Genomic DNA, 23,266 nt, shown 5'->3' on the forward strand with positions numbered 1-23,266 from the left:
CTTTAACATTGTGTGGGGCATAATTAGCTTTCATGCCTCTCCATCATCTTCATGTACTGACTTATACTTTACAATACACCTAAGTCCTGAAGTGACACCCTCACCATTTCTAAAGGCTATTGTCTAGAATGAGGAAAGCTGACAATAATGCACGTCTAACAAAATGACACAAACTAAGGGGAAGCACAAAATGTGTGTTTCTACATTTGAAAAATACAAATTGAGGATATTTGCCTTATTCCCTTGCTCTGCATGTATTTTCTCTGCCGTGGGCACTACAACAAAATGGGCACATCAAATAAACAAGAGGTAAATAAGAGTATTATTTTTAACAAAACTAATTGAAACATTGAAATGGGATATTGATATATAAATTATATCAGTGTGTTTAAAAATAATCTACAACTCATAATTTAGGGGGAAAGGGAAACACTCATAGTACTCTGTTTTATTTCATTGGCATAATTTATTGAGAGACTATAGACTTAACATCATACATGAATCACAAATTCTGATTTCTTGAGTCATTTTGTGAGCTTGTATTTTCTCATTATACCTTTCAAAAGGAAAATAGCCATAACAAATACAAGGAGCTACAAGAGCATGTGTAGGTCATGCCAAGATACATACATGACCCAATGCATGCTTGTTAGAGTTATGGATACAAGTGTGAGAGGGCCAGCAGTTCACTGCCATAAGGAGACAGGCTACAGTGAAGGGAAAAGCTGGGGACTCCAGAGCCCGGGCACATGCCCTGTGTTTAGAGGATTATTTGCTGCCAACCCCAGCCTGGGAGGAGGCCCTGTGTGCTTTTGATAGGATAAGGGTCAAGTGACACACCCATATGTTTGGGTGGGAACCAGAGGCCACATATGGAGCTTGCTGTTCACTGGTCCCCAAACAATATGCAAACACATGGGGGCGCGTATACTCTGTTATGTGGGAACCCAGAGAAGTTTCAGACATCTGCTTGTTACACCTGATGGCTATGGAGGCCGGTGTGTCAAGGTGAATCAGTGAGGTGATTCCTGGGTATTGGGCTATTATCCCCAAAGGAGTATAAAGTGTATGTGTTGCCAATCTCAGAGACATGCTGTGGGTGGATGTACTATACGGCTTGTGAATGGAAACCACAGCTGGGGAATTTTGCCTTAGGATACATGGGCAGAGGGAGTGTTGCACCAGCATGCTAGTGTCCACCCACACAACTGCCAGCCCCGAGGTAGTAACCAACCTAAACAGTATCGGTTGCCAGGTGGCCACCGAGAGATTGTGGGCACAATGGCAGAATTGGAGAAAGGGGCATTGTGTGTGCTGCCCACAGACTCTATAATTCGCCTGAGTGGCTAGTGAAGAAGCCTGATGGCTCTTTGCGTATACCAACATTCCTGAGTTGAAGAAAGTGGTTCCACCCTTGCATGCGGCAATGTCTTCAATGGCTGAATTGATGGGCTGTCTGAGTCTTGAGCTGGGCACATAGCACTTCGTAGATCCTCTAGCTAATTTCTTTTCCATTATCCCAGCACCAGAGAGTCTAGGCCAGTGGACATTCACTGAGTTTCCTTGGGGTCACCTGCACAGCCCTACTCTGTGCCACAGGTTGGTGGCAGCTGACTTGGTCCGGTGGGAGAGGCCATCCTTGGTGCAATTGTTCCATCATGTTGATGACACATTATTGACCAGTGATTGTCTTGCAAATTTGGAAAAAGCTGTACTTTTCCTGTGGACACACCTGAAAACATGTGGCCTGGGCTGAGCTGCACTCTGTTACAGTTCCTATTTCTTTTGCAGGTTATGAGTACAGTGTCCTCCACTCCTCATCAAGGGAACTGGCAGAAGAATGACACATATATTGTACAGTGAAAAAATCCTGATGAGGTGGAATTTAAGGAAAATGAGTGAATCAGGCTATTTTTCACCTTTCACACAACTCACATCCCATGTCTGAAATGCTCTGTTTCTCACCATTCGGACATCTAGCAAACAACCAAGGGCCGTACATTGGCAACAATGTCTTGGTGTGTGACTGTGGGCACCTAGTGTGTAAAAGTGGCTAGTGAGTGGAGTTGCTGTTCTGCCTCTCTTAGTGCTGAAGTCTCTCCCTTGATCTGTCTGCCTGATTGTGTGTATGGTCCCCTGTCTCATCATGAAAGCTCTGCAAACTCTACCAAAGACTCCAAATTCTCTTCTCCTCTACAAGAACTGACAGTAAAACTGGCCTGGCCTAAAATGGCTGCGAGAAACATGGCCTAACTCTGTAAGAGTTCCCTCTACACTAGACTCTAAATTCCCAGACATCAGTGACATGGAATTCATTATAACATGATACTTGGACTTAAATATGTGTGTTTAAGAGTAGATTCTCTGTAAAATTTGATAACTGATGTGTGAAACAAAGGTTGGAGTCTAAGTGTCCCATGAGTTGATTCTTTGAATGACTGATTATAGTGCTTCCCCAATAACGTAGATCTTCCAGACTTCAGCAGTACTCCAAGCTATTGAACAGGATTGCTTCTTAGAAATCCAGCTCTAGAGTGTCATCTCAAACCACTTCATGAGCTGAACCTCATTTCATCTTTTGAACTCTACTATGTGGGTACCCAATATTATTACCCCTCCACTTATAGATGGTATACTGAAGTGTAGAGAGATTAAACTACTTGGCCAAGATCGTCCTGTAAACCTTGACAGAATTAGCACTTAAAGAGAGTTCTGCTGCCCACGCCAGGCCCCTTCTGGCCTACAGTCCGAGCCCAGAGGAGAGTGGCACCCACCACCAGGGCAGACCGGGTGCACAGGGGAGTGCGTCCCCACATCGGCATTTTAGAACAGGGACCTTTCTTCAGTAAAGACTGCTTGAAACTGGCAGAAGCCTCCCGGAGGAGCCAGAGGTGAGCTGGGAAGTTTGCCCAAGATGCCGGCCAGTACCAGCAACACAGTGTCCCAAGGAATACGACAAATTAGAAACAGGCAGTACGGAGTAGAAAAACCACATGCAATCCAGAAACTCCTCAGGAAAGAAGCACACCACAAAAAAAAAAAACACCTACCAGATTGCAACGACAGTAACTTGGAAGAACTTCTGAACCCTCCAAAATGAGAATTTAAAATTGCCTTGATTAAAAAACTGACAGAAGTCATAAAGGAAAACAATGATAAGGGAAAAATAATTAACAATCAGAAAAATGAAATTGAGTCCCTAAAGAGGGAAGTAAAAGAAATGCAGGAGATCAAAGAATTATTGGAGGCACTAAAGAACTCTGGGAAAAGCAATGAAAGCAGAATAGATGAAATGGAAGAATGAACAAGTACTCTTGAAGACACAGAAATAAAAAGAACTAAAACATAAAAGGAAAGAGAAGTACGAAGGAAAAAGACCAAAGAAAGACTTCGGGAACTATCTGACTCCATGAGGAAAGGAAATATAAGAGTTACAGGAGTCCCAGAAGGAGTGGAGAGAGATGTAGGAACAAAGAAATTATTCAAGGAAAAAAATTGAAGAGAACTTCCCAAATGTGAAGGAGCTGAAAATTGATATACAAGAAGCAAGAAGAACACCAAACTTCCATGATGAAAGGAAAAATACAGCAAGACACATAATAGTAAAGCTCCCAAGAATCCAAGACAAGGGAAAAATAATGAAGCTGACAAGAGGGAAGAAATAGATAACATTCAAAGGAAAACCAATCAGACTGACATCAGACTTCTCTGAAGAAACACTACAGGCAAGGGGAATGTGGAGGGACATAGTCAACAGACTCCAAGAAAACAGATGCCAACCAAGAATATTCTATCTCCAAAGCTCTCCTTCCTTTATGAAGAAAGAATAAGGACCTTCCCAGAAAAACAGAAACTCTGGAATTTCATTACAAATAAACCCCCACTCCAAAAAAATACTACAAGGAGTCCTAAAGCCAGAACCTCAGAGGGATGAATAACAACAAAAGAAGGCCAAAAAAAAGTTATTAAAATAATAAATAAATGAAATCAAAGGAAAGACAAACACAATGGCAAATACAGATGCTAACATATCAATATTAACTCTAAATATGAATGGACTAAACTCTTCAATAAAAAGACACAGAGTCGCAGGCTGGATTAAGAAACAAAACCCAACTTTTTGCTGTCTCCAGGAAACACATTTAGCTACAAAAGATAAAAATAGACTCAAAGTTAAAGGATGGAAAGCAATCCTACAAGCAAATGGACCAAAAAAGAAAGCAGGAACAGCTATACTTACATCAGACAAAACAGATTTCAAACTCAAAAAGATAAAAAGAGACCCCAACGGTCACTACATTATGATCAAGGGGACAATACTTCAAGAAGAAATAACACTCATTAACATATACTCACCAAACGAAGGAGCACCAAAATATATCAGACAACTACTGCCATCTTTGAAAACAGACATCAGAGAAAACACATACATAGTGGGAGACTTCAACACACCACTATCAACAATGGATAGATCAACGAGACAAAAAAATAAGTAAAGACACTAAAGCTCTAAATAAGGATCTAGAGAGCTTGGGCTTAACAGACATCTATAGAACACTAAACCCAAAAAAATCTGAGTACACATTTTTCTCAAGCGCACACGGATCATTCTCCAGGATCGATCACATACTGAGACACAAGACAAACATCGACAGATACACCAAGATTGAAATCATACCAACCATCTTTTCTGAACATGAAGGCATCAAACTAGAAATAAATCATAAAAAGAAGGCAAGGTACTCTCCTACCTCATGGAGATTGAAACCCACACTTCTGGAAGACCACTGGACTAACAAGGAGATCAAAGAAAAAATTAAAAAATTCTTTGAATTGAATGACAAGGAGGACACCAATTTCCTAAATGTATGGGATGCAGCAAAAGCAGTAATAAGAGGAAAATATATAGCAATAGAGGCTCACATCAAGAAACAAGAAAGAACTCAAAGAAACAACCTAATCTCGAAGCTCAAAGATCTAGAAAAAATACCCAAAACCAGTAGAAGAAAAGAAATAATAAAAACCAAAGCAGAAATAACTGAAATCGAAACTAAAAAAACAATCCAAAAGATCAATGAAACCAAGAGCTGGTTGTTCGAATAAATAAATAAAATAGACAAACCCCTAGCCAGGCTCACAAAGGAAAAAAGGGAGAAAGCACAAATAAACAGGATCATAAATGAAAGAGGAGAAATCACAACGGACACAGCAGAAATCAAAAGGATAATCAGTAACTACTATGAACAGTTATATGGAAACAAGTTCAACAATCTAGAGGAGATGGACAAAGTCCTACAACTCTACAATCACTCAAAGCTAGATAAAGAAGAAATAGAACACCTAAACAGACCAATTACAAGCAGCGAAATTGAAATGGTAATCAAAAACCTCCCCAAAAAACAAAAGCCCAGGACCTGATGGATTTACAAATGAATTCTACCAAACATTCAGAGACGAATTAGTGTCTATCCTTCACAAACTCTTCCAAAAAATTGAGAAGAAAGGGATAATACAAAACACGTTCTATGAAGCCAACACTAATACCAAAACTGAACTAGGACAACACAAAAAAAGCAAACTAAAGGCCAATCTCCCTAATGAACACTGATGCAAAAATTCTCAATAAAATTTTAGCTATCAGAATCCAACAATGTATCCATAAGACAAAGTGCAACACCCATTCATGATAAAAGCCCTTGAAATTCTTGGGATACAAGGAACATACCTCAACATCATAAAGGCCATCTATGACAAGCCAACAGCCAGTATCATTCTCAATGGTGAAAAGCTGAAAGCAATTCCATTAAGATCTGGAACAAGACAAGGATGTCCACTCTCACCACTGCTTTTCAATATAATACTGGAAGTCCTAGCCAGAGCAATAAGACAAGAGAAAGACATACAAGGAATCCAAATAGGAAAAGAAGAAGTCAAACTATCACTATTTGCAGATGATATGATAATATACATAGAGAACCCCAAAATCTCCACAGAAAAACTAATTCAACTCATCAATCAATTCAGTAAAGTGGCAGGATACAAAATCAACATGCAAAAGTCAGTAGCCTTCCTATACACGAACAATAAATCTGAAGAAGAAGAAATCAAAAAAACCACCCCTTTTATTATCGAAACAAAAAAAATCAAATATTTGGGAATAAATCTAACAAAAGAGGTAAAGGACCTATACAAAGAAAACTATAAAACACTGTTAAAAGAAATAGAAGAAGACACAAAGAAATGGAAAGACATCCCCTGCTCATGGATTGGAAGAATAAACATTATTAAAATGGCCATCCTACCAAAAGCAATATACAGATTCAATGCTATTCCAATCAAAATCTCAATGGCATTCTTCAAAGAAATAGAACAATTATTGATGAAATTCATATGGAATCACCAAAAACCCCGAATAGCCAAAGCTCTACTGAAAAAAAAAGAAGGAAATGGAGGCATCACACTCCCAGACTTCAAACTATACTACAAAGCCATAATCATCAAAACTGCATGGTATTGGAACAAGAACAGACATACAGACCAATGGAATCGAATAGAAAATCCAGAAATAAACCCACAGATTTATGGTCAACTAATCTTTGACAAAGGAGCAAAGACTATGCATTGGAGCAAAGAAAGTTTGTTCAATAAATGGTGCTGGGAAAACTGGGTCGCTACATGCAAAAGAATGAAGCTTGACCACTACCTCACACCATACACAAAAATCAACTCAAAATGGATTAAAGAACTAGACATAAGACCTGAAACCATAAAATACATAGAAGGAAATATAGGCGAAACACTACGGGATTTGCACATCAAAGACATCTTTACAGACACATCACCCAAAGCAGTGATAGTGAAGAGAAAGATAAACAGCTGGGACTACATCAAATTAAAGAGCTTCTGCACAGCAAAAGAGACAATAACAAAAACAAAGAGAAACCCCACCAACTGGGAGAACATTTTTGCACCCAACACTAATGATAAAGGACTGATCACAAAAATCTGCAAAGAGCTGATGAGACTCAGCAACAACAAAGAAAATAATCCAGTCAAAAAATGGGCAGAAGAGCTAAAAAGAAACTTCTCTGAAGAGGAAATGCAAATGGCCAACAGACATATGAAAAAATGTTCAACATCACTTGTAATCAGGGAAATGCAAATCAAAACTACCATGAGATACCATCTCACACCAGTGAGAATGGCACATATTAAAAAAACTAGCAACAACAAATGTTGGCAAGGATGTGGAGAAAAAGGAACTCTCCTGCACTGTTGGTGGGAGTGCAAACTGGTCCAACCACTATGGAGAGCTGTGTGGAGATTTCTGGACCTACTAAACATAGAGCTTCCATATGATCCAGCAATTCCACTCCTAGGTATTTACCCAAAGGACACAGAAACATCAATTCCAAAGAGCACCTGCACTCCTATGTTTATAGCAGCACTGTTTACAATAGCTAAGCTTTGGAAACAGCCCAAATGCCCAAAAATAGATGACTGGATCAAGAAGATGTGGTACATATATACCATGGAATATTACTCAGCATTCAAAAAAGATAAACACATGCAATTTGCAGCAACATGGATGGCGCTGGAAGGGATCATGCTCAGCGAAATAAGCCAAAAAGAAAAAGAAAAATACCGGATGGTCTCACTCATAGCAGGAATCTAGAAAACTTAAATAAGGGACCAGGAAAATGAATATAAGAAAGTGAAAATCAAAATCAACAAAAAACTATGAACCAGAGACACTTTTTGGGGGGTGGGGGGCGGGAGGGGAAGGATTGGGGTCAGAATGGGGCGTTTGCAATTGTATGGGGGAATATAAAAATAAAATTTAATATTTAAAAAAAAAAGATAATTCACCATGACCAAGCAGGATTCATGCCAGGGACACAAGGATGGTTCAACATCCGAAAATCAATCAACACTATCCAACACATCAACAAAAAGAAATATAAAAACCATATGATAATATCAATCGATGCTGAGAAAGCTTTTGACAAAGTACAACACCCATACACAATAAAAGCCCTTGAAATTCTTGGGATACAAGGAACATACCTCAACATCATAAAGGCGATATATGACAAGCCAACAGCCAGTATCATTCTCAATGGTGAAAAGCTGAAAGCATTCCCATTAAGATCTGGAACAAGACAAGGATGTCCACTCTCACCACTGCTTTTCAATATAATGCTGGAAGTCCTAGCCAGAGTAATAAGACAAGAGAAAGACATACAAGGAATCCAAATAGGAAAAGAAGAAGTCAAACTATCACTACTTGCAAATGATATGATAATATACATAGAAAACCCCAAAAACTCCACAGAAAAACTAATTCAACTCATCAATCAGTTCAGTAAAGTGGCAGGATACAAAATCAACACACAAAAGTTGGTAGGCTTCCTATACACAAACAATAAATCTGAAGAAGAAATCAAAAAAACCATCCCTTTTATTATCCAAACAAAAATATCAAATACTTGGGAATAAATCTAATAAAAGAGGTAAAGGACCTATACAAAGAAAACTATAAAACACTGTTAAAAGAAATAGAAGAAGATACAAAAAAATGGAAAGTCATTCCCTGCTCATGGATTGGAAGAATAAACATTATTAAAATGGCCATCCTACCAAAAGCAATATACAGATTCAAAGCTATTCCAATCAAAATTTCAATGTCATTCTTCAAAGATATAAAACAATTATTGATGAAATTCATATGGAATTACCAAAAAGCCCAAATAGTCAAAGTTCTCCTGAAAAAAAAATAAAGAAGGGAATGGAGGCATCACACTCCCAGACTTCAAACTATACTACAAAGCCATAATCATCAAAACTGCATGGTATTGGAACAAGAACAGACACACAAACCAATGGAATTGAATAGAAAATCCAGAAATAAACCCACAGATTTATGGTCAACTAATCTTTGACAAAGGAGCAAAGAATATGCATTGGAGCAAAGAAAGTCTGTTCAATAAATGGTGCTGGGAAAACTGGGTCGCTACATGCGAAAGAATGAAGCTTGACCACTACCTCACACCATACACAAAAACCAACTCAAAATGGATTGAAGAACTAGACATAAGACCTGAAACCATAAAATACACAGAAGGAAATATAGGCAAAACACTACGTGATATGCACATCAAAGACATCTTTACAGACACATCACCCAAAGCAGTGAGAGTGAAGACAAAGATAAACAGCTGGGACTACATCAAATTAAAGAGCTTCTGCACAGCAAAAGAGACAATAACAAAAACAAAGAGAAACCCCACCAACTGGGAGAAAATTTTTGCACCCAACACTAATGATAAAGGACTGATCACAAAAATCTGCAAAGAGCTGATGAGACTCAACAACAACAAAGAAAATAATCCTGTCAAAAAATGGGCAGAAGAGCTAAAAAGAAACGTCTCTGAAGAGGAAATGCAAATGGCCAACAGGCATGTGAAAAAATGTTCAACATCACTCATAATCAGGGAAATGAAAATTAAAACTATCATGAGATACCATCTTACACCAGTGAGAATGGCACATATTAAAAAAAATTAGCAACAACAAATGTTGGCAAGGTTGTGGAGAAAAAGGAACACTCCTGCACTGTTGGTGAGAGCACAAACTGGTCCAACCACTATGGAGAGCTGTGTGGAGATTTCTTGACCCACTAAGTCCATGCTCTACAACTGAAACATTACACATTGTACCCATAAAATGTACAGGCACATGTAGAGAAGCAGATATAATTTTAAACACCACTATTTTGTGACCCACACTGCAGTAACGTTTACTAACAGTAATATTAAACATTTCAGAACACCTGATGTGTGTTAGATACTTTCTCTGGTTTGTCTGTATGTTACCTGCAAATCTTGACAATTCTAGGAGGAGCCTGATGCAATTATCTCCCTCTCACACATGAGAAGCTGAAGTTAGATGACTACATTATTTAAACAATTGATGCCAAGTCACATTTTACGTGGAGCAAACCAGTAACCACCCCACACGCCTGCATGAGGAAGCTGTGATACTTCAGTTTGGGAGTGTAAGTTTAGAGACCACTCAAAGGAAAGATTGGATCTATGGGTTTTTGTGAAAAGGAAAACATTTTCTAACCATGATTATAGTGGTAATGCAAATTGAATGATAAAACAAATTGTTAAAGGTACTCAATAAGACATCTTCCACAAAGATCAGAAATGAAAATAAAGTATAAGTGAAATTAAATTTTAACATGGAGAGTACCTTGTGCTGTACTATTTACAGTAACCAAGATATACAAGAAACCCAATGCCTCAAAACAGACAAATGCATCAAAAAGCTGTGAAATATTTACACAATGGAATATTACTCAGCAATCAAAAAATAAAAACTGATGCCATCTGTGGCAACATGAATGGAGCTGGAAGGGTTTATGTTAGCTGAAATATATAAGAAGGAAAAAGATAAATATCAGGTGATCTTACTTATATGTGGAATTCAGAGAAATCAAAAAAAGTCAATAAAAAGTGAAAGCTAACAAACTGACCATAAATGAGGCATACAACAAAGGAGAGGAATAGAGAACAGTCAAAACAGAGGAGCAAGAGGGTAAAAACAAGGAATGGTCATGGTCATGATGGTTCATGAGTAATATGGTGACTACAATGATGTAAGAAAAAAGTTTTCATTAATAAATTTTTCTTAAATAAAGGACCTAATGCTGCAAAGATGTGAAGGTTTAAATTAGAATATGTTTGCTATTGGGATTGCAAAGTTTGGAGACACAGTTTTACAATTTAAGTGTATTTACCAGAGTTTCAAAAGCAACTCCCTGATATTAACCCAAATGAAATAAAAACTTATGTTTGCACAAAAATTTTAGCCAGGCTTTTATATCAGCTTTATTTATAATCACCAGACTAGAAACAGTATAAAAGGTTCTCAACAGAGGTAAGAAGAAAAAAACAAACATAAGGTTCACAACAAGGAATACTGCTTTGCAATTTAAAATGCCACTATAGATACAGGTGAAAATGTACATGGACTTAAGCTGAATTAATGTTAAGTAAAAAATGCCAGATTCAAAGACTACGGATTCTGAGGCTCTAGTGCAGGACATTCTTACAAAGGCAAAATTATATGAAATAAGCAGGTCAGTAATTATGACAGCACTAACTCCAAAAAGCTGAAGGGCCAAAATCTTTGGAAATACATTAAGACATGAGCATACTACTCTCTGCAACTGGTTAATTTAAAAAAAGAAAATAATGTGAAAGAACAATGCAAACACATACGTACACCCTAAAAATATGTGATGTGGTTACCACAGGCAGCTTGATTATTGCATCATTTGGAAAGTACAGTGAGGAGCCTGAGGTGGCCACATAGGGGACGTCCCCTGAGAACTTCATGTCTTTATAATCCACTCTCAGGCCCAGTCCAGAGACCCGCGGTGACTCTGGTAGCCTTGTTTATGATGGCCAGACTTTGATCAAGCCCCTTTGAACATCATGTGTTCATCTGAATGCTGATGGTTTGCACATGCAGACCTTCCTCGGATCTCTGGATTTCCTACGAACTTGCAGCCATGGCCAAGGAAACACGACAAGGTAAAAATGATCCTGAATAACTGAAATGAAAACCCCTAAATATTTAAGTTGTTTTATAAACATAGGTTTGTAACTTGCAAATACATTCCCATGGCCTGCAGGAAAGAGGTAATGTTATTATGGCTGTTTTATCAATAAGAGGAAAACAAGTGACCCGTCCAAAACCACAAGAGAACACATGGTAGATTCAGGACTTGAACCCATATTAATGATTTTTCCTCTATCCTTCCCTGCTCTAGAGACCTTGGAACCTGCGCCACTGCTGCACAGATCTTCTCCAACACAGACTGTGCATTATTCCCTGGCTACATTTTTTTTACACTCTCCGGGCTTGACTGTCCTTTGCTTTCAGGTGAAAGGTAAGCTTCTATATTCAATATGCCTTTAATGAAAGATATAATTCATGCAAAAGTCATGGGGCAGCTACTGTGATTTTTTGCACACAGACATAGATATTTTCAACATTTCCTTGAAATCTGAGATGAAACTGGGGAGTGTCAAAATTCCAATACACAAATTTAGATGATGCTAGGGGACCACACTGCTCCCTACAAAGGATGAGTAGAGTAGGGGAATGTGATGCAGTGATTAGACAAAATTTCATCTAATCCACTACAAATCAGCATTGGCGATAAAAAGAAATGAAACCCGGTGTGTGAAATGACTTGTTGAGACTGCAACAGGAACCAAAGTGAAATAGCAAAATCCAAATTTATTTCAACATTTTCTGCAGAATGGCATCCTTACTATCTCTCTCATCCACACATGTTGACAGTGATGTAATGAAACATTGAACTTTTGATTTGGTCAAAACTGAATCTTGAATCTTCTTCAAGCTGTGTGATTGTAGATGTGACAAAGTTAAAGAAATTCTCAGTTTTTGATGGTGAAATTAAAATAAGAACATGATCCAAACTTACACACACTTATATGTACAAAGCTCTTTGCATTGCTTATTGCACATGTATGTGTTAACAGGACTTGCGTATCTTTGCAAAGGCAACACTCTTTGGGCTACGCATCTGAAGTTCAGTCCCCAGGGCAGAAGGAAGGGAATCACAGACAGCATCTTAGGCTGCCCTTCCAAAAGCAGCTGAGTCTAATGAAACGAATTAAAATACTGGCCCTACAATAAAATATTCAACAACATAATATTTGCTTAAAAATAAATGTGTAGGTTAAAGGCAAGCCACAAACTGCACTTTCATCCTCCATCTCTGTGATTCAAATATGGGAGACAGTGAGGAAAACAGAATGAGTGTAAGAAAGGAGACTCCAAGGCATGGAAACTGACCATAGATCTCAGCATCTGGGAGTGATGGAGGAATTCAAGGGGAGAGATGGGGGTGGAGCACAATGGACTATGGTGGAGGACCATGATCATCCCGTGGTTCCAGAACCACCGGGACCACACCTGAGCAAGGATGCTCTATTGTGGGGGAGAAAAATGAACAAGGATGTAAAATAATGCAGTTCAGCTAAGAAAAAAAAAGGGAGACAGAACTGATTATAATATGGATTCCAAGAAGTAAGTTAAGAAAGGAGTACAATATAAAAGGGAAAGTGGCCAGTGGTGCAGGGGACAGAGAGTTCTGGAAGGTGTTGAACATCTGGTGCCCCTGGAGTGTGAGAGGAGACAGATTAAAGAGGGAGGCTGCAGGACTTCAAAACTCACTCATGCCTGATGCCCCGGGTGTTTCCCGAAGCAACACAGAGGCCATCCTTCAGGTTAATAACACTTTCTGGCTCAACCTTTAGGCTGCACACTCGATATTTTAGTCATGTTTACACATCATCACACTTAACACTCACAGTAGTACCCTGAGCTAGGTCTCATTTCTATCTTCTTTTCGTAGACAGATAAAACTAGATTAGAGGGCTTAGGATAGTGTAATTATTCCTGGTAGTATATGGGGGGCTGATAAGCAGCTGTTCCATGAACACAAGTTCCAGCACAGCGCCGAGCCCTCCCTCAGAGGCTCTCCACTGCTGACACGCACATGCCCCCCTACTCCAGGCAGCCCACCATGTCCTGTGCACAGAAGTCTTAGCCACTTCACTGTGGATCCCCAAACACTGAGTTTTCAGCAGTGGACATGATGAGTAATTGTAAAGAGAGTTTTGTCTGATTTAATTGAAATGCAGGAAAGAGGATCAGACTTGGGAAACAATTAACTCTCAAGTCTCAGTTTAAACATATTATAGAATTAAAACAGGTGAGGTGATCCACAGTGATTCCTTATTCACCAGTTTATAATTCTAGAAAATTTATATGTGAAATTATGTATTGAAGTTCACATAATAGGTACGCAATGTTTGAGATACACACCCTTGCTATAACGAAACAATAACTGAAGTATATAAACATTTAGCTTTCCTAAATGTATCCATAGTTAACTCTCTATTCCTTTATTTCTTATTGCTGGAGAACATCTGATTTCTAAACAACCTCCATGGAGAACACCACAGAAGTGACCCAGTTCATCCTCCTAGGACTGACCAAAGTCACAAACCTAAAAGTCCCACTTGTAATGATCTTCACTCTTATATATGCCATAAATGTCATCGGGAACCTGGGGATGATCCTGTTGATTCTTTTGGACTCTCATCTCCACACACCATGTACTTCTTCCTCAGTAACCTGTCTCTGATGGACTTCTGTTACTCTACAGCTGTCATCCCTATGGTCGTGGCTGGCTTGTTCACAGAAGTTTAATCTAATTTAATTGAAATGTAGAAAAGAGCACCAGACTTGGAAAACACTTAACCCAGGAACAAAATTTGGCTTCCCAATGAATTTATGTGGAACCATGAATAAATGACTCATTCTCTTGTGCCTGGCTATGTAAAGAAAATAATGACTACCCAGCCTCAGAAATTGTTGAGAAGAATCGGTGAACACAGCTGTAGCCCTCAAAGCTCGTCTAAGCAAAGCTCAGCTCTCATTCTAAATTCCAGATTGCCCAGTGAGTCTTTTTCAGTAAACTTTCAAGTCTCGGTTTAAAGAATGAAAAACTGGTTAGGGGATCCATGAAGATTCCTTATTTATCATGTTAGAATTCTAGATAATTTATACATTAAATTAAGCATTGATGGTCATGTTTTAGGTACAGAGAGTCTGGAGACACACACTATTGCTATTATAAAATAATGACCCTGGCATATAAGCATTTATGTTTCATTGTAATTTTGACATCTAACTCTCTGTTCCTTTATATCTTACTGCTGTAAGTCATCTGATTTCTAAACAACCTCCATGGAGAACACCACAGAAGCGACAGAGTTCATCATCCTAGGACTGACCAAAGCCACAAACCTACGAATTCCACTTATAATGATCTTCACTTTTATATATACAATAAATGCCATCGGGAATCTGGGGATGATCCTGTTGATTCTGTCGGACTCTCGTCTCCACATGCCCATGTACTTCTTCCTCAGTAACCTGTCTCTGATGGACTTCTGTTACTCTACAGCTGTCACCCCTACACTCATAGCTGGGTTGTTCGTAGGAGACCTAGTCATCTCTTACAATGCTTGTGCTGCTCAGATGTTCGTTTTTGCAACCTTTACCACTGGGGAAGTTTTCATCTTGGCTGCAATGGCCTTTGACCGCTTTGCAGCCGTGTGCAAACCCCTGCATTACACCACCATCATGACCACAGGTGTGTGCGTGGTTCTGGCTATACTCTGCCATACTGGTGGCTTCATCAATGGCATGATCCATGTTGGGGAAGCATTCAGTCAGACTTTCTGCAGCTCCAATAAGGTCCATCACTTTTTCTGTGATGTTCCAGCAGTCATGTCTCTCTCTTGTTCTGATAAGCATATTTCTGAGATGGTTCCTGTTTATGTAGACACCTTAATTGTATTTTTTTGTCTTTCGGTTATCTTTGTATCCTACGTGTTCATTTTTATCACCATCTATAGGATGCGCAAAACTGCAGGCTATCATAAGGCTCTGTCCACCTGCGCTTCTCACATCACTGCCATCACCATCTTCTTTGGGCCGATCATCTTTATGTACTTACAGCCCAGCTCCAGCCATTCCATGGACACGGACAAAACAGCATCTGTGTTTTATACAATGGTCATCCCCATGCTGAACCCCATAGTCTACAGCCTGAGGAACAAGGAGGTCAAGAATGCATTCAAGAAGCTGGGTGAGAAGATAAAATTGTCTCTGGGATTATGATTTTAACATTGTGTGGGGCATAATTACCTTTCATGCCTCTCGATCTTCTTCATGTATTGACCTATATTTGCAATACACCTAAGTCCTGAAGTGACGCCCTCACCTTTTTTAAAGTCTATTGTCTAGAATGAGGAAAGCTGACAACAATGGAAGCCTAACTAAGAATGGCTAAAGAGAAGCACAAAATGTGCGTTTCTGTGTTTCAAAAATACATATAAATCATATTTGACTTATTCACTTGTTCTGCATGTATTTTCTCTGCTGTGGCATGACAACCACATGGGTACATCAAATTACCAAGAGGCAAATGAGAGTATTGTTCTTAACAAAACTAATTGAAATATTGAATTGGGATATTGATATATAAAATATGACAGTGTGTTTACTTGAAAAATAATCTAAGACTCCTAATTTGGGGGGAAAGGGATAAACTCATAGCACTCTGTGTTTATTTCATTGGCATATTTTATTGACAGAATATAGACAACATCATACACGAATCAAAAATTCTGCCTTGCTTGAGTCATTTTGTGAGCTTATATTTTCTCATTACACCTTTCAAAAGGAAAATAGCCACAACAAATACAAGGAAGAAAAGTACAAGCATTTTCAATTTCTGCCTAGATGACTCCTAATTTGCACACATTGAAAAACATGCAGTGAAACACTAACAATGTGTTTAATGTGTACAAGTTTTTCTGATGGTTACCCTTGCTTATAAAGCCGAATTTAGTTAAGTTTCAGTATATCTTTTCACTCCTCCAGTATATTCCACAGTTCATTCACAATAATGTATTTCAAAATTTCCTCACAACTCCAAACAGCGATGATGTCCTTGTGATTTTGTCCTTGCTGGCTCCTCAATGGGGACTGTGAAGGTTCTGCTTCAATGACATTCTATCCCAATTGTTGTCTTCAATGGCCATCTTCAATATTGTTCATCACCCACCAAATGGACTGACATTTTGTAAGGAAAGTGAGAAAATCAGGCTATTTTTTGCCTTCCACACAACAGACAACCCATACCTGAAATGCTCAGGTGGTGAAGAGTAAACCATTGGGGCACTGTCCTTGGCCAGTTTAAGTGCCCCTCACTGCCCTGTATCACTAGCACCCTATGTGGGATGTCAGATAAATGATGTCTTCACAAGGTAGGCAGGTTGGGTGAAGTTGAGAGCCAACACTCTCAGAAAGGAATACAGGTAACCAAATACAAGGAATACTAGCAACCAAAAAGGGTCTCAAAAAAGACAAGTAAGCCTCTTATGGTAGTCAGCCTCTTAAAGTCACCCATGTCCAAATGTGAGTGGATCTACTGAGAGCACGTGTAGGTCATGTCAAGATACATACATGGCCCAATGCATACTTGCTAGAGTTATGGAGACAAGTGCAAGAGGTCCAGCAGTTCACTCCCATAAAGAGACAGGCTACAGAGAAGGGAAAGGCTGGCAACTCCAGACCCCAGGCACATGCCCTGTCTGGGAGGAGGCCCTGTTTGCTTTGGATAGAATAAGGACCAAGGGACACATCCACAGAGGTTGGGTTGGGACCGGAGGCCATATGAATAGCTTGCTGTCCACTGGTTCCCAACCAATATGCAAAGGGTTTTGGACTTAGTAGATATGGGAACAAGTGTACTCCGTTATATGGGAATGCATAGACGTTTCAGATATCTTCTTTTATACCTGATGGCTATGGAGACCTGAGTGTAGGTGACAGCAGTGACATGACCCCTGGGAATTGGGAGATTATCCTGAAAGGAATATAAGGTGTATGTGTAGCTAATCTCGGAGTACATCCTGAATGTGGATGTACAATGTTGTTTGTGTCTGGAAGCCACAGCTGAAGAATTTTGCCTTAGGATACATTAGTGGAAGGCCATTTTGCACGTACATGCTGAGTGTCCACCCACACAACTGCCAGTCCCGAGATGAGTGACCAGTACTAAACATATCGGTTTCCATGCGGCCACAGAGAGATTACGGGTACAATGGCAGAGTTGGAGAGAGGGGCATTGTGTGTGCTTCCCACAGCCTCTATAATTTGCCTGAGTGTGGCTGTTGAAGAAGCCTGACGGCTCTTGGTGTATAACAGCACATTCCTAAGTTGAAGAAAGTGATTCTACCCTTGCATGCAGCAATGTTTTCAGTGGCTGAATTGATGTGCTCTCTGAGTAATGAAATGGGCACATAGCACTTCATAGCTGTTTTAGCAAATGCTTTCTTTTCCATTGCTCCAGCACCAGAGAGTCTAGACCACTTTGCCTTCACATGGGAAGGCCACAGTGAACATTCACTGAGTTTCCTTGGGGTCACCTGCACAGCCCTACTCTGTGCCACAGGCTGGTGGCAGCTGACTTGGCCCAGTGGGAGAGGCCATCCTTGGTGCACTTGTCCATCATGTAGATGACACCTTAATGAGAGTGACTGTCTTGCAGATTTGAAAAAGCTGTACCTCTCCTGTGGACACACCTAAAAACATGTGGCCGGGCTGAGCAGCTTCTATTACAGTTGGTATTTCTTCTGCAGGTTATGAGTACTGGGTCCTCCACTCCTCGTCAAGGGAACTGGCAGAAGAATGACACATAGATTGTATGGTGAAAAAACCCTGATGAGGTGGAATTTAAGGAAAATGAATAAATCAGGCTAGTTTTCACCTTCCACACAACACACATCCCATACCTGAAATGTTCTGTTTCTCATCATTTGGACATCTAGCAAACAACCATGGGCTGTACATTGGCAGCAATGTCTTTGTTGCGTGACTGTGGGCACTTAGTGTGTAAAAGGGGCTAGTGAGTGGAGTTGCTGTTCTGCCCCATTTAGTGCTGAAGTCTCTCCCTTGATCTGTCTGCCTGACTGTGTGTATGGTCCCCTGTCTCACCATGAAAGTTCTGCAAAATCTACTGAAGTCTCCAAAGTTTCTTCTCGTCTACAAGAACTGACAATGAAACTTCCCTGGCCTGGAATGGCTGTGAGACACACGGCCTAACTCTGTAATAACTCCCTCTACAATTGGACTCTAAATTCCCAGACATCAGTGATGGCTTTCATTATAACATGATGCTTGGACTTAAATATGTGTGTTTCACACTAGATTCTAGTAACTATTTGTCTATTTAATGCATGAAATAAAGGTTGGAGTCTAATTGTCCCATGTGTTGATTTTGAACGACTGATTATAGTGCTTCCCCTATAACTGAGATCTGCCAGACTTCAATAGTACTCCAAGCTATTGAACAGGATTGTCTCTTAGAAATCCAGCTCAAGAGTGTCATCTCAAACCACTTCATGAGCAGAACCTCATTTCATCTTTAGAACTCTTCTATGAGGGTACCCAATACTATTGCGCCTCCACTTGTAGGTGGTATACAGAAGTGTAGAGAGATTAAACTACTTGGCCAAGATTGTCCTGTAAACCTTCACAGAAATAGCACTTAAAGATAGTTCTCCACGACAGCACAGCTCACACTTGTGAAATCCACACTTGAATATCTTCATAAAGGTGATAATTCTGCCTGGGGTGTTGTTAGTGGTGTAAGCTGTGCTAACATACATTTAAAGAGGTATGAACCTATCCCGATAAATCATATAATGTTGTCAACTTCAACACAGTGTTGTATGTCACAGCAAAAAATTAATAGTAATAATAAACATTCATCTAAAATACTAAAGATGCTGAAATGATTTTTAAAAAGAACTAAATAGATGCTTTAAAAACATACATGGCGAAACCCACATGGCAAAGCAGTGTCTTTGGTCCATCTACCTGTTCTGCCACCTGCTCTGTTTCTGGTGAATTCTCTCACACTCCCATGCCTCTGATCTGTACCCCAGTTCTTGTATAAATAAATAAAATCTTTAAAAGTAAATAAATAAAAATATGCATGGCCAGGAAGTACATTAAAAAGTGCTCATGATCACTTACCATCAGGGAAGTGCGGATCAAAACTTCCATGAGACTCCGCTCACTCCTGTGAGAATGGCCCATCTCAAAAAGACCCGAAACAAGGGATGATGACGGTTTGGAAGAAAAGGGACCACATGCAATCTTCGTGTGAATGAGTCATCCACAGTGTGTAAAACATTGTTACCTCAGTAAGAAATACAAATTTCAAGAAGAATTCAGTGAAGTTATAGGGACAAGATCAGCATTCAAATTCAGATGTTCTATCCTCAAGCAATGAACACTGACAATGAAATTAAGGAACAAACTGCATTAGCAATAAATCTGAAAGAGTAAATAAATCATCGAGAGATAAAATTAACCAAAGATATGCCAGAATTGTACTCCGAAAAATTTGAATAATGTTGAAAACAATTTTAATAGACCTAAATAAATTTAAAGTACCTCATGTTTGTGGTAGTTTTTCTTTTTTTTTTTTTTTTTTTTTTTATAAATTTTATTGTTATATTCCCCATACAATTGCCGCCCCCCATTCTGACCCCAATCCCTCCCCTCCCGCCCCCGCCCCCCTAAAAGTGTCTCTGGTTCATAGTTTTTTGTTGATTTTGATTTTCACTTTCTTATAGTTTTTCATTTTCCTGGTCCATTATTTAAGTTTTCTAGATTCCTGCTATGAGTGAGACCATCCGGTATTTTTCTTTTTCTTTTTGGCTTATTTCGCTGAGCATGATCCCTTCCAGCGCCATCCATGTTGCAGCAAATTGCATGTGTTTATCTTTTTTGAATGCTGAGTAATATTCCATGGTATATATGTACCACATCTTCTTGATCCAGTCATCTATTTTTGGGCATTTGGGTTGTTTCCAAAGCTTAGCTATTGTAAACAGTGCTGCTATAAACATAGGGGTGCAGGTGTTCTTTGGAATTGATGTTTCTGTGTCCTTTGGGTAAATACCTAGGAGTGGAATTGCTGGGTCATATGGAAGCTCTATGTTTAGTAGGTCCAGAAATCTCCACACAGCTTTTGTGGTAGTTTTTCTTATTCTTGTTGTGAGATGTAGAATTTTGTCTCATAGGTTTTCTAGAATAGACTATTCTTTGTAAGGTGTAGTCTCTGAAGTCTGCAATTTTACCTGTGATCCTGAGTAGTGTGACAGGTATTTCTCTGAACTCCACAATTGCCTCACCATGTTCTTCACTCAACATTCACTCATAAGCCTTTGAAGTGTTTTCCAGAGTTCCAACAAATTTCATTCACAGGGTATTTGCTTGATGTTTCAGATATCTATAAAGAGATAGACCCTTGAAACATACTAATTGCTTTTTTATGCTTTTCTTTTTAAAGGACACTGATTATTACATTTGGGCTCACCAAATAATCCAGGTAAATACCTCACTGTAGTACTCTTACTCTAGTAACATATGCAAAGTACAAAAAATTTCTACCAAAAAATGTTCAAAGTAGGTTCTGACTCATGCAATAGTTACAGAATCCAGGAACTGACCTGATATGTGTGAGAACTTTATTCAGGCCCTGCTGATTCCTTCTCACCGACTCTTCTCCATGCCCATCACCCAGGGGCCTGGCCAAGGGCAGGGCTCCCTCTGGGTGCTCATCCAACACTATGAGGCTTCCCCATCCACAGCTGCACTGTCCACACATGAAGCCTCTTCAATCCCTGTAGCGGGACAGGGATAATAGACAGTAATGGGTCTGCTTCACGGCACCCAGAATGACACAGGCCAATTCTTTCGAAGTCCATGCTCCACAACTGACACCTGACACATTGTACCAAAAATGGACAGGCACATGTAGGGAAGCAGATGTAATATTTAAACACCACTATTTTGTGACCCACACTGCAGTAATGTTTACTAACAGTAATATTGAACATTTCAGAACACCTGAAGTGTGTTAGATATTTTCTCTGGTTTGTCTGTAGGGGACCTGCAAATATTGACAATCCTAGGAGGATGCCCGATGCAATTATCTCCCTCTCACACATGAGAAGCTGAAGTTAGATGACTACATTATTTAAACAATTGATGCCAAGTCACCTTTTACATGGAGCAAACCATTAACCACCCCACACTCCTGCATGAGAAAGCTGTGATACTTCAGCTTGGGAGTATGAGCTTAGAGACCACTCAGAGGCTTTTTGTGGATCTATGGGCTTTTGTGAAAAGGAAAACATTTTCTAACCATGATTATAGTGGAAATGCAAATTGAATGATAAAACAAATTGTTAAAGGTATTCAATAAGACATCTTCCACAAAGATCAGAAATGAAAATAAAGTGTAAGTGAAATCAAATTTTAACAAGGAAAGTAACTCGTGCTGTAATATTTACAGCAACCAAGATACAGAAGCAACCAAATGCCTCAACACAGACAAATGCATGGAAAAGCTGTGGAATATTTACACAATGGAATATTACTCAGCAATCAAAAAGAAAACTGATGCCATCTGTGGCAACATGAATGGAGCTGGAAGGGATTATACTCAATGAAATAAGTCAGAAGGAAAAAGATAAATATCAGATGATATTATTTATACGTGAAATGCAGAGAAATAAAAAAGTCAAGAAAAAGTCAAAACTAGCAAGCTGACCACAGATGAGGCATACAACAGAGGAGAGGAATAGGAATAGAGGGCAGTCAATACAGAGGAGGAAGAGGGATATGAACAAGGAAACGCTGGTGACGGTGCATGAGTAATATAGTGGTGGGAGAACTATGGTGACTACAATGATATGAGAAAAACGTTTTAATTAATAATGTTTTTAAATACAGGACCTAGTGAATGTTTAGTTTAGAATATGTTTCCTTTTGGGAATGTAAAGTTTTAGATTCATCATACAATTTTACAATTCCTAGTTAATGAAGTATATTTATCAGAGTTTCAAAAACAAGTCCCTGATATTAACCCAAATGAAAGAAAAATTTATTTTTGCACAAAGATTTCAGCCAGGCTTTTATGTCAGCTTTGTTTATAATCACCAGACTAGAAACAATATAAAAGGTTCTCAACAGAGGTAAGAAGGAAAAAGAAAAAAGGTTCACATCAAGGAATACTACTTTGCAATTTAAAATTGCACTATAGATACAGGTGACAATGTGCATGGACTTAAGCTGAATTATGTTAAGTGAAAATTGCCAGATTCATATGCTATGGATTCTGAGGCTCTAGTTAAGGATATTGTTCAAAGGAAAAATTATGTGAAATAAGCAGGTCATTAATTATGACAGCGCTGACTCCAAAGAAGCTCAGGGACCAGTACCTTGGAAATACATTAAGAAATGAGCATACTACTCTCTGCAACTGGTTAATAAAAAAAATGTGAAATAACAATGCAAACATGTATGGACACCCTAAAAATATATGATGTGGTTACCATAGGCAGCTTGATTATTGCATCATTTGGAAAGTGGAATGATGCCCAAGGTGTCCACATGGGGGACATCCCCTGAGAACCTCATGGCTTTATAATCCACTCTCAGACCCATCCACAGACCCGCAGTGAACTTTGGTAGCCTTGTTTTACAATGGCCAGACTTTGGT

General features: G+C 39.2%; 1 protein-coding gene across 1 annotated transcript; it reads left to right on the plus strand.

The window, feature by feature from the left end:
• The first annotated feature begins 14,859 nt into the window (after nt 1-14,859).
• Nucleotides 14,860-15,798, plus strand: LOC119254215 (olfactory receptor 5B3-like). The gene has a single exon (XM_037521333.1). It carries the CDS (start codon nt 14,860-14,862, stop codon nt 15,796-15,798), a length of 939 nt encoding a protein of 312 aa, XP_037377230.1.
• Nucleotides 15,799-23,266: the final 7,468 nt, after the last annotated feature.

This window comes from Talpa occidentalis, unplaced genomic scaffold, assembly GCF_014898055.3.
Source record: "Talpa occidentalis isolate TD23 unplaced genomic scaffold, MPIMG_talOcc4v2.1 talOcc4.3, whole genome shotgun sequence".
NCBI classification, from domain to species: Eukaryota; Metazoa; Chordata; class Mammalia; order Eulipotyphla; family Talpidae; genus Talpa; species Talpa occidentalis.

Bases quoted from the DNA above. Each gene is read 5' to 3' on its own strand.
- LOC119254215 (XM_037521333.1), top strand. From the start codon at position 14,860: ATGGAGAACACCACAGAAGCGACAGAGTTCATCATCCTAGGACTGACC.